The sequence below is a fragment of the Hirundo rustica genome, chromosome 3 (genome assembly GCF_015227805.2).
Source record: "Hirundo rustica isolate bHirRus1 chromosome 3, bHirRus1.pri.v3, whole genome shotgun sequence".
NCBI lineage: Eukaryota > Metazoa > Chordata > Aves > Passeriformes > Hirundinidae > Hirundo > Hirundo rustica.
The window spans coordinates 84880279-84893179 of NC_053452.1; the positions used below are offsets into that span (position 1 = coordinate 84880279).

Consider the following 12901-nt stretch of genomic DNA (forward strand, 5'->3'; position numbering starts at 1 on the left):
GGCTTTTGAAATTTTTCACAAACTGGCCCTTTTTTCCCTGGTCCTTTCTTTATGTTCTTTAGTGTGATAGAAGTGTAAACCATGTGTGAAATCAGAATGCGCTGTAAGTGATGCTAAGCAGATCCAGCTCAATTTGAAACAAGTGTCTGAGATTTCCCTACAGCTTGCTTTGCAAAAACAATGCTATATTGCCAGACAAAATGTATACAAAATTAGGACCAGACTTATCTCCTTGTCATTGATTCCTGCAGTTTCACAGGGAATGATTGCTTTTCTTAGAGATAAGATTACAAACATATTTGGCTTAGAGTGATTAACATTGCTTCTTTTGCAGTTTTATGTAAGTAGAATGGAAAGAACAACGGTTCTGAAAGATCTGCAGCCTGAAACAGAATATGTGGTTAATGTGTTTTCTGTGGTAGAAGATGAAAGCAGTGAACCTCTGATTGGCAGGGAAACAACTTGTAAGTAAGAAATGGGTCTTGAATTACATGTTAGCAGCTGGTTTGGCACCTGGGGAACTGTCCAGTAGAACTTTTAGCACTACGGTTTTTCTTCTTAGCAGAAGTAAAATTTTTAATTTGAATTGTCAAACTATATTGTGTTACTCTGGTTGTTCAGACCTTGTCCGGAAGACTTCAGCAAAGTGAAACTGCAATGCGGTAGAAAATATTTGTTCCAGCTTCTTTCTAGGCTCATAAGGCATGGCTGTGCAAAACTAGAACAACATACATGAATTACAAGAAATAAGAATTTAAATACCTCTGTTTACAGATCACCTCTCTACTAACTAAGCTAGCATATCCTAATACCCATGTGCAATATTCTCAGTGGTATGACTTATGATATAAAATACTAAGAAGCTGAAAGAAATAAATCAATATATATATTTTTATTTGACAGTGCCAATCTCTTCAGTTAGAAACTTGAATGTTTATGACATTGGATCAACTTACATGCGAGTGAGATGGGAACCTCTCAATGGAGCTACTGGTTATTTGTTAACATATGAACCTGTGAATGCTACAGTCCCAGCCACAGAGAAAGAGGTAAGAGAATTTGTCTTTGCTACCTGTACTCTACCAAAAATAAACAAAGAAAAACTGTTAGACTATCATAATAGTCAAAAGACTGGCATGTACTTCTTGAAGAGCAGTGAACTTACTGGGATATTATATACAATGACATCAGTCAAGAAAATGTAAATATACTGTGAATCTCACAAACAAAATTCCCTTGAAGTTAAATCATTGCTTGCTTTTCTGCCATTGCTTTCGTCAGTTTTTAAACATGGTGTGTTATTTTTCATGTGCAGATGCTTGTGGGACCATCAGTGAATGAGGTGCAGCTGGTAGATCTCATCCCCAACACTGAGTACACTTTAACAGCTTACGTATTGTTTGGTGATATGAAGAGTGACCCACTAACCACACAGGAAGTGACATGTATGGACATCTTGATTTCTGCTTTGTTATTGCTTTAGCAGCACCTAATTTTATATTATATTTCATGCAACAGTTTTTATATCATCTGTTTAATTTAGAAGACCATCTTAACCATTTTTATGCACTTTCCAAAGACCTCAAAGGCAATTTCAATGAGTGTCCAGCTACTAAAAGGGGAACAATATAATTTTTAACTTGAATAATGAAGGAAATCTGAGATCACAGTGGTTTTAAAAGGTTTCTATTTTGCTTGTATTAGTTTAGAAACCTTTTTCCCAAATTCAGACATACTCTTAAACATAGAAATTACTAAAAAAATATGCTATATCAAGAAAAAAAATAGATCTAAAAATGGCTTTGTTTTTTTACTTTTCCTTAAACATTTCCTATTGGCAGAGGCATGCTTCTGGTCTAGAGGCATGCAACATGGTACTTTCATGTCCCTAAAAATTTTAAAGCATTAACCATAGATGAAAAGTGGCTGTTGTCACCAAAAATTAAGGTCTTAATCCCTGATACTTCTGGAAGTATTGTGCTTATAAGTTACAAAGGTGAAACTACCATAGTTTATAGCTACTTTGCTCATTGCTGGGAAAAGAAGCTTCTGAACTTTCTCATCTAGTACCCAGGACAATGAACTTGTCAGAAAGTGATTGCTTCCGTTCACTGAGAGACATGAAGAGAATTCACTTCTATCTGTTAGAGACTTATACCTCTGCTATGATTAGCATTCAGTTACTACTATAATTATTTTTACAGTACCTTTGCCTGGACCCAGAGGTTTAACAATTCAGGATGTTACTCATAGCACCATGAATGTGGTTTGGGATCCTGCTCCAGGAAAAGTTCGAAAATACATCCTAAGATACAAAATAGCTGATGATGCTGATATAAAGGAGGTAAAATTTTTAAAGTACTAGGAAAGATTTATTTTGAAAAGCTAGATTACTAAAATAATATTAAACATAGTACTATAAGCCACCAGTGAGAGTAAAGAACATCAGTTCATAGTGATTGCAATCAGGAGAGAGTATTGATTTCTTGGAAATTGAATGAGCACAAGATAGATTTCTTGGGTACTCCCTTCTTCCTCCTCCTGCTCCTCTAGAGAGGAAAATCCTTAAACTGACTGGAAATTTTTCATATGTTTTGGTAAATACCATTTCTACGCTCTGCTTAAATATCATACTGCCAAGGTCTAAAACAACTTACAATTAAGAGGACAAGATAGTGGTATAAGGGTATGTTAGCCCCTTTGCCTTGAGCATTGTTAGAGATGTCTTTTAGTTATGTACAAACTTTTCTTAATTGTGCTGCTAGGCATAAACCAGCTCTTGGAGAATTATTTTTGTTTTTTAAAGGAATCAGAATTTTCCAAAGGCTCAATCTGCATCTTTATTTCCAAAAGAGTAAAGCAGTTAATGATCCAGAAGTACTATGTGTATCTGATATAATATGTTTTGCAAAGGAATTAGTAGAGAACTCTTAATATTCAGGTGTAAATTTAAGGGCAAATGGCAAAACTTAGTTCAGAATACTTCTTTGTTTTTCAGTGCAGGAATTTCTGCCATTAGACCAAATGCAGAGTAAGAAACAGAGCAATTTACAATCCTTTAAGTCACTATTTTTATTCTTAGGTGGAACTTGACAGACTCAAAACAGGCATTACTCTCTCTGACCTTTCCTCCCAAACACTGTACAATGTAAAAGTTGTTGCTGTATATGACGAAGGGGAATCCATACCAACAAATGCAGAAGCTGTCACTCGTAAGTTTTCCTAATAATCATTCCTGTGGTTGTTTTTGCCTTATGTTTGATTTAAGTGGTGTGTGTTGCAATATGTTATTGAGCTCTAATTTAATCTGAGAAATACTTTATTTGCACTTGTAGTGTTATTTGCAATATAATAAACCACAGGAATCTTAGATGAGTTGTGTTTTACTTCAGTGAACACTGACTTTGCAGTCTGCAGAGAGGTGAAGAGCCACTGAAGCAAAACTATTTCTATTTAAAGACTGAAAGAGAAGTGTAGGTGTAGAATTGGGAAGAAAATATGAGGACCGAGGAAAGGTTTAGTCTATGCAGGAATCTAGGCAAGTGAGTAAGAAGCTAGGCCATATACTAGAGGATCAGAGAGACACCATCCTGCCCCTGACCTAAGAGAGGTTTTGCATAATGGAATGCTAAAGCAGCCTCTACTTTTAGAGATTCATAAAGGCAGCATTTGAATGACCTCAACAAATAGAGGCAAGGAAATGGAGCTGCACAAGCTCTAAACGATGTGACAGACTGAAAGGACAAAGCAACTATCAAGGAAGTTCTCATCCTGATCAAGGCTTAGGATTTAAGGCTGTAGTTAACCAGAAAAGCTAAAATAGAAAAGAGTAATTTTACCTTTCCACTGCCCCTCCATCTATTGTGGAAAAGAAGAAAAACCCATGAATATTCTCTCTCATTTTTTCTTCTGAATTTTTCATTTAGTCATCTGATGCATTTAAAAATGTTTTTGAGATTCCCTGCTTGCTGTTGGACTAGTCTTTGCTCTGTACTTGTGGTTTTCTGTGAATTTGTGTGTAAGGAAAGAAGAGGAAAGGTCTGCCAAAGAAATTATGTCTAGTTTAATTCCCTGGTTCTACCTATTTACATATTTATTCCCAGTGGCTATAATATTTTTCCTCCCTAACCTACAGTTAACCTCTGTGAATTCTTTCTAAATGAGTGGCAACTTATTTGGCTTATATAAAGAATTTTAAGATTTGCGAGAAACTCATGTGGGAACTTGACCTGTGTCTATGGGAGTTCATATTCACCCCATATAACTCCAAAATGTAACAGCCAGGACTTCAGGTGTTTTGAGTAGGCATGTGAGTTGTGACCTCTGCTGAGGTCTGTTTTATCAGATGATGACCTGATGATGTGACCTTATAAAGGTCACCTTATAAAGATTTGCTTAGTCTAAGTAGACTGGGTTATGCTACAGCTTTTGATTGTAGTCATTAGAAGCATGGTAACTGAGAGATGAATCTTCTACATAATCGTCTAAATTCTTTGTCTGAGTAATTCCTTTTTTTAACTGTATTTATTTTGTAATTACATTTTGTGGAATATTTTTCCTTTTCTCATAATAGAACCTGTGCCAGCACCAGTCAATTTCAGAATCACAGATATAACCACGAATAGTTTCAGAGGTACTTGGGATCATGGCGCTCCAGATGTCTCTCTATATAGAATAACATGGGGGGTCTATGGAAGAGCAGAAAAACAGGAGGTAAGAATAGACAGCTACCTTATGCTTTTGTGGGCAGTCTCTCAGAGGGTGCATTTTTAAACTCAGAAATGTAATGTAAATGGCCTATAACTTGGAAATTCTTTGAGAAGGTGTAGGACACATACTTACAGCCATGGTCAGTGACGTTACTGAGTAAAAAGTCACTCAGTTATATCCCACGCTCTGTTTGCCTGTTACATTTGTATATTTTGGTTTTGTTTATTTATATTTTCCTTTTTTTTTTTTTTTTTTTTTTTTTTTTTTTTTTTTTTTTTTAATTTCTTCACAAGACTATCTTAAATGGGGATGAGAATAGTTTGGTCTTTGAAAATTTGAATCCAGATACATTATATGATGTCTCAGTTACTGCCATCTATCCTGATGAATCAGAAAGTGATGAGCTCATTGGCAGTGAACGAACATGTAAGTAAATAAAAGGATTCTGCATGTTGTTATTCATAGTTATTGAAACAGAAGGCATACACATACAAGAATTCTGAAAATTCTTTCTACTTTTTTCCTAGTACCCTTGGTACCTATCACTACACAAGGTAAGAATCTGAATTTCCAGATACCATTTTATTGAAGGAAACTCATAGCTCTCTTTTTCTAAACTGTGTTGAATGTTGACATTAAAAAGCTGAGATCATTTAATAAATATTATTGTGTATTTGGAAGAATACTAACCACTAGATTACCACATGTTTACTATTTTACAAACATTACGGTTTATGTTCCCCTGTACTTAATACATTCTGCTCTTGATCAGGCATTCATGCAGCCCTAAAAGTAAGAATGAAGTGTTTGCCTCTGCTCTTTGGTGAACTACATATTTATTAGTTTCTTTATTGTGCTTCTCAGCCCCAAAGAGTGGCCCACGAAACCTCCAGGTGTACAATGCAACTTCACACAGTTTGACTGTCAAATGGGATCCTGCCAGTGGTAGAGTGCAGAGATACAGGATCATTTACCAGCCTATAAGTGGGGATGGCCCTGAACAGTCAGTAAGTAATTTTGAAGTGCTGAAGTTATTCAACCTTAAGTGCAACCTTCTGCAAAGCAATCCAATAGAATAATTTCTTTTCAAAGCACAACACTGTATATATAAATCACTTTATACGTGAAGATTTATGTTTGTAGTGAATAAGTGTATACTCCTACCTTTTTTTCTCCCCTTTGAAATCAAAGTTAGAATACTCTTAACTGAGCAGCAATAATTTTGGATGCATCCTCTTTTCTCAAAAATCACATAATCATTTAGGTTGCAAAGATCTTTGAGTTCATAAACTCTGACTGTTTATCCATGGATAAAACTAAAATAAAGTGAATTGAGGAATGAGTCAATTAGCATTGAAGGCTACAAATCACAGATACAGGTGTCACAACAATCAATAATATGAACTACCGTGACTGCTTTCACAGTCCAGAGTTTTCCTTCATTTTCATAGTGTGGTTCCCATGCTATCAGAAGGCTTTGCCATGGAAAATGCTGTGAACAGTTAAGACTGTCTCTCACCACTCTAGGGTCAGAATAACCCCACAGAAGTAGCAGTTGCAATTAGAAATCCATGCAAAACATGTGATAATGAAATATTTAGGGTATTTTAGATTCTTTTACTAGGATAAGAAGCTGTAATGCCATAGAGAGACAGTACTTTATGATCAGCCAGCTTTTCCTGTGTTGTCAGCATGAACTGTTTTGGCTACTGGCAGACTACACAACACAGTCTGGGAATGGTAATTCAGTCAGACTGTTTATCAGAAGTGTGTGCTACTTTAAAATGCCCCATTCTGTAGTAGGAGGCTGTTGTGGTTACTATCATATGAGTCAGAGGAACAGTCTCAGATGAGAACCACATTCATTTAGCTTGCTCCTGTAATTGGAGAGCAAACATCTTCAGAAGTATATCTAGGAATATTTACTTTAGAATCAGTTGGATATTTACACACCCATTTTAACTCTCTTCTGAACAACATGCATTTGGGTTGAGGTAATTGAAATGTATACTGAGCAGTTGAATGCAATTTTAGTGAGAAAGCACTAGAGGAATAAGGAACAGCAATAAGTTTAATTAGTATCCGTAATTAATTGCTAGCAGGGGAGTAAAAAGGGAATTATGATCATTCTCTTGAAATCTGTGCAAAGAATATGGTTAACAGACTTAATTGCTTACTGCTGGACAGAGTCAAACAGTGGCAGTTGGAGAAAACACCTCTGTTTAAGGTGAGCACACAGAACTCTCATACTCTGTTCATGGCATTTAATGTCTGTTTGCAAATGACTTGCAGTCATATGGTCATAATTCCTTGTCTTCTTTTGTTACTCTGATATTTTATTAAACTGTAGATGCTGGGCAGGCAGTAGAACAGTCCCCACCAAAGTATTTAAAATATAATTTCTGGAGGGTTTTTATTGTGCAGTTTGACTTTTAATGGCCTCAGTACCAAGAGGAATCACAGGTGATTTGAAGACAAAAAAAAAAGGTCGGCAAAAACTGCACACAGAACTACAGAGACCGTCATGATCATTTAGGGTCAGGATTTGAGAGGCAATCAGAAATTGTAAAATGTAGAGGCAGCCATGATGGTATGATAGTGCTTTGAAAGGAGCTTTGTACACTTGAGTACAAAAAGCTCCTTTGATTGTAAATTAAAATAGTCTGCTTGTAAATGAAAATAATCTAGTGCTATGAAATGTGAAGAAGTGTAAGTGCTTCTTCGTTGTCAGTTCTTCATCAGCAGATGATTTGAAGTGTTATGCTGAATGTGTTAGTTGAATAGGCTTTGAAAACATGCAGATTATCTTAGAAGTACAAAGAATGATGGGAGTTACAGTATCATTTGTGCTAGTACAGAACTGGAAGTTTATATATAATTGTGGTTGTATGCAAGTTTGGAGATTTTAAGGAATAGTGGCTTTGTGTCTAAACTTGCTAAAACTAATATGTATTAAATATCACTACTGTTCAATGTCTACTGTGAGTGTCAGTCACAAGAAAAATGCAGCATTTGATACATTACAGTGTTTTCCACTCTGCATCAAATGCTTGCATTTTTTACTGTAGCAGTAAGCACAAAAGAGAAAGTATAATAGGAATTTTAATATTTTCCTTTTGTTTTGCTGCAGACTACTGTTGGAGGACGACAGAACAGTGTGGTGATACAGAAGCTGCAGCCTGACACACCATATGCTATTACTGTGTCATCAATGTACACAGACGGTGAGGGGGGACGAATGACAGGGCGAGGCAGAACCAGTAAGTAACTTCTTCAGGTCTTCTTATTAGGTACAAAACAATATCGATGTATGGTTTTTCAGAAGAGCTGATGAAACTTTCTTGTGGTGAAATTCATCCCATTCTGTATTTGTCATTTATCATTTGGTGGCTTTCAAGTTCCTGAAGTAAGAACACTGTCAGCCTACTTACTGGCTGGAGAAACCCTGGACCGCTGTCTTTTATTGGATGCCCAGTTTTTACAGCTGCGAGAAACCCTAATCTTACTATGGAACATCTTCCTAATTTTAATTTGTTTAATTATTTTATACCATAATATAGTAAAGCATAATTAACAACACCTTAAAACATCTGAAGGCTTGTTACTCTCATATGTATGTGTGCTTTTAAGCACCTTCAGTTGAGAGGCTGATCTTCATAGTGTGCACTTTAGGACTCTATCATTTCATATTGATGCATTCTTTTGATCCTGCTGAAGAAATCACTGACTGATTTGTTATCAGAGACACTCCAGGTATAGAACTCATTTCAATATATTTACTTAATTAATTATATAACTATAAAATTATTAATACATTTGCATTTACTTTAATTATGAGCTTGCAGTGGAAAGTCAGACACAGCAATGGGTTTGATGAGGAATGAAGAAAAAAATCCTAATGAACTCATTGCATAATTCCAAAAGAATGTCGATAAATAAATTTTTCTAACTAGCATTGTTTGTGGTGTTGGATAGGGCTGATGTGTTCTCATTGATGAAGATAAATAAAACTTAACATGACCTACTAAACCTATTTTTAAAATTTTCTAACGATACATTACACAGGTGTGATCTGACAGAAAAAATAAGAGAATAGGGTTCCACATTTCTGACATCTTGTTGATCTGTTTCAGAACCTCTCACCACTGTGAAGAACTTGCTAGTTTATGACCCAACCACCAGTACTCTGAATGTTCGATGGGATCATGCAGAAGGAAGTCCTCGCCAGTACAAAGTGTTTTATGGACCTAAAGCTGGAGGGGCAGAAGAAATGGTAAATTCTTCATGTGGATTTCACTAACCATCTCAGATAAGTTACAGCTCATGGTGGTGGTGAAAGAAATGCTGCTGAGTGAAATAGGTTCTTGTTTGCCTGTGCACTGGCTTTTTTTTCTGTTCGTAGCCACCCTGGAGAAAACGCACAGCATTTCCATGAAAGTTCCTCCCATATATATTACAGATGTTTGATTTCATATAGTAGACCATTAGTGATTAGTTCTTGGCATGGGATTTAATACCACTCACAGGTTTTTTTTTCTTTGTCTCTAGGGCACTATGTAAAGCTGAATTCAGGGTATACAAAAGGTTATAAAGTTAGCAGACTTAATTTCTAACCATTTTTACCACTAAGAAGTCATGTGACTGTAGGCTTCAATGGTATTTGTGAAAGATGAAAAATCCACATTCTAATCTTCTGAAACTACTTAATTACTAAAGAGCTAAAAGAATCCTGAAAATAGGAAACTCTTGCTGCAGACTGGGAAATATCCCAGTTGTGTTTCTTTTTTTCCACATCAGTGCAATTTAATGTGCACATGAAATGAGTCATACATGAATGCCATAGTTTCAATAGCAACTAAAGTGCTACTGATGACAAATATTCTTAAATGCTGTAGAGTTTTATTTCCTAACATGAGCTGTTCATTACTTCCTGTCATTAGCATGTTGTAGTGTTATGTATTTTTTTTTTCCTTGGAAAGTGATATTTTAATGCCTTTGAGCTGCTAAATAGTAGTCTTTAAAGAGATCACTGCATATTCTGCTACTCCCATTACACTTCATTTCGCTACAGCAGGAACTGGACCCAAAAGTGAAGAGAGCTATAAGTGATTATATGGGAGAACATAGAACTAATTTGTATTAAGTCTGAGACGTAATCTTCTTGAAAGACAGCTCCAGAAGATACCATGAATCATGTTTTTTTTAAGCTTCACCTTTTGTAAAGTTTTTATCACATCCAGTCTGGAAATGAGACATGGTAGGGGAGTAAGTGAGAAATAAAATAGCTTGAACTTTTTGTTTGTTTGTTTTTGGTTTTTATTTTCATGTTTTTGTAAGTTTCTTGACCCTTCCTTTCTTTCTAAATTTGTAGACTACAGTACCAGGAAATACAAACTATGTCATCCTGAGGACTCTTGAACCCAACACACCTTACACTATAACTGTGGTTCCAGTTTTCCCAGAGGGGGATGGTGGGCGTACCTCTGACACTGGACGCACTTGTAAGGAATACAGTCCTTTCCAAGAAAATGTTAGGATTTTTTAATCAATGGACTCAGATCATTATAAATTGATTTTACATTAAAAGTTTACATGCTTAGTTATTTTTGCAGCTTTGTAACTTTTTCTGTTTCCTACGCTTATTTGTGTGGAGTGTTGTATGCTTCAGTCCACTTAACTCGGGCAAGCTCAGCTCCAAAGTTGTGCAGCACACTTACTGTTTACTTCACAGAACAGTCAAATTTTAATTGTAGTGCTATTAGAAATATTCATGAACAATGAATATTGATGTTAATCCATGCTAATGTCCTTAGCATGTACTTAAAATTTTCCAGGACATTTGAGCTACAAATGTCAACTCAACCTAAAATGTGTGGTTTGTGGTTATTTTTCATACATATCTGATCAAGAGTAGGATAACAAAGTGTTATGATCATACTTTCAATTTGCAAAGTTCAAACATGTACTTTGCTGCCTGGTATGGAAGTTTGGAAAGACTAAACATGGAGATTCTTAGCTTTGTAAATCTGGGGCTAACAAAAGTGGTATGTTTATCTTAGGCTGAGGTGCTTTTCAGCTCCTTTTGAGCACTGTTGTAAATTTACATAGAACTAGAACTTACACAAGCAACTTTTTAAAGCTTAATTTAAATTATCCTTGATCTAGTGGAGAGAGGAACACCAAGAAACATTCACATTTACAATCCCACACCAAACAGCATGAATGTCCGTTGGGAACCTGCTCCAGGTCCAGTACAGCAATACAGAATTAATTATGCTCCACTGTCTGGCCCAAGGCCATCAGAATCTGTAAGTAATTTTGCTTTTATAATGTTAGTCAAATGTGTGTTGAGAATATTGCTTCCTTCAAGGAGTGTAAAAAGTCATAGTATACTCAGGCCAACTGTGTGCCCAGGAGTGCTGAAAGCATAGTGTTTATAGGAGTCTAGTCCATTGTTAATAAAGGCTTAATTTGGTAAAATGAAAGAAGTAAGACTCTCCCATCTAAAACTCTGTATTGAGGATTGGGTATCCTTTATCATATTGCAGGTAAAGATGAGTTAATTTTTTTTAAAATTTATTTTTATGAGAGTCAGAGAAATCAAATATTTATCAGGAATTTTGTAATTGTAAAACTAAGTACCAGGTTTATGAGATTTTACCACCAAACCATCTGCTTACCCCACATCATTACTGTTCAGTGGGGGTTGGTGAGCAATTAAATCTGGTTATGGGTAAAAACATGCCCTCGAGGTGTGAAGTAAGAATTCTTGGATTTCTATAGAAATAAGTGTAGTTTTAAAACTTTGAATATGAATGTACCCACACAAAATGTGTGCCCATATTGTATATGTAGATGTACATGTTTTTATAAAAGGAATTATAAGCACTTTTATGTCCTTTATACGTAGGAAACTGTGACAGAATTTACTTTTTTAGTTTCTGTTTATGAATGTTTCTCCTATTTTTCCTGAACTATTGTAATGTAAAATGTAAAAAATAGCAGTTGTATTTGCAGAACGAGAACTCCTTATACTGTTCATTCTTTTTTTCACCCACTATTGAATTTTTTATCAATATTGCATGTTTATTCTAGACTTGTGTTATTTTTCTTGGACAGTGCGCAGCATGGGCATGTTTCCAATTTTTCTATATTTCATTCAAATTGTTTTCTAAAAAGAGATGGTATGAGCTGAAACTTTGTTTATATAGTTGCTTTTTGTTTCTGTTTTAGATTGTGGTGCCAGGCAACACTCGTGATGTGATTCTGGAGCGCTTGACTCCTGACACTGCTTACTCAATAAATGTTGTAGCTCTGTATGCAGATGGAGAGGGAAATCCAAGCCAAGCACAGGGAAGAACATGTAAGAGACAGTCAATACTTATGAAGTATATGTCAAAAATGATGTGTGAAGAACTTATAAAATGGTTTACAATTACGAATAATGTAAGCTATTTAGTGCAACTCTGAATTAATGCATCTGATTTATGCCTGCAGCAAATTATAGGCCTCTGTTGCAGAAAACTTTTGCTATGCTGTCTGTCAGTTGTGGTACTTGAATAATTAGCAATGTATTTTTCAATTGGGAAATAAGCTTAATTTGAATGTGTAAGTTTAAAGGCTGTTCTCAAAATCAAACTACAGGCAAATAACAATTTCTCTTTTGTAAAAAACCAATAGCCTATTAACACGGGTAGAATTAGTTGTCAACAGAAAAAAAGGGCTTTGTGTTTGGTGTCTGACATGGTAATTATATGTGCTAACCTCCCCAGCTGTTTGGTTTTTTTGCTGCAGGCACCTAAACACCAAAATCTCCTTGTTACAACTTATCTCATAGGAACCTGGTTGGCTTGTGCTTAGATTCTTTAAAATTCATGCTAGAAATAACATGTACAGAACCTGTCAACAACAATAATTTTGCTTTTTCTATGTTTTCCCTGTAAAATTCCCATATTCTTCTAAAACTTGGGGATGTGACAAGCTATAGTTTTGCTTGTCTGCAGGAGTTTGAGAAGCAGCATATGTGTAGATGCTCACTTTGCACATCTGGATGTTCTCTCTCCTCCGCACTGCTCCATTTCCTCCAGTTGGGCCCTCTTTCTGTTTAAGACCTTCAGGCACTGCTGCATGATCATTGACTTCATCTCGCCATGTATATTTATTTATTCAGGGTTTCAGGAGGGGCCCTTGA

General features: G+C 35.7%; 1 protein-coding gene across 6 annotated transcripts in view; it reads left to right on the forward strand.

The window, feature by feature from the left end:
* The window catches only part of COL12A1 (collagen type XII alpha 1 chain), a 101846-nt gene that overhangs the window by 46702 nt on the left and 42243 nt on the right, over positions 1-12901 (forward strand). For all 6 annotated transcript variants that reach the window (XM_040058098.2, XM_040058097.2, XM_040058099.1 and 3 more), the window contains 14 exons: positions 335-464; positions 904-1049; positions 1316-1445; positions 2205-2344; positions 3083-3212; positions 4574-4713; positions 5004-5136; positions 5238-5264; positions 5575-5717; positions 7841-7970; positions 8844-8983; positions 10082-10211; positions 10876-11018; positions 11944-12073. In XM_040058098.2, coding sequence (XP_039914032.1) covers positions 335-464; positions 904-1049; positions 1316-1445; positions 2205-2344; positions 3083-3212; positions 4574-4713; positions 5004-5136; positions 5238-5264; positions 5575-5717; positions 7841-7970; positions 8844-8983; positions 10082-10211; positions 10876-11018; positions 11944-12073 — 1792 coding nt within the window. The remainder of the gene's footprint in view (positions 1-334; positions 465-903; positions 1050-1315; positions 1446-2204; positions 2345-3082; positions 3213-4573; positions 4714-5003; positions 5137-5237; positions 5265-5574; positions 5718-7840; positions 7971-8843; positions 8984-10081; positions 10212-10875; positions 11019-11943; positions 12074-12901) is intronic.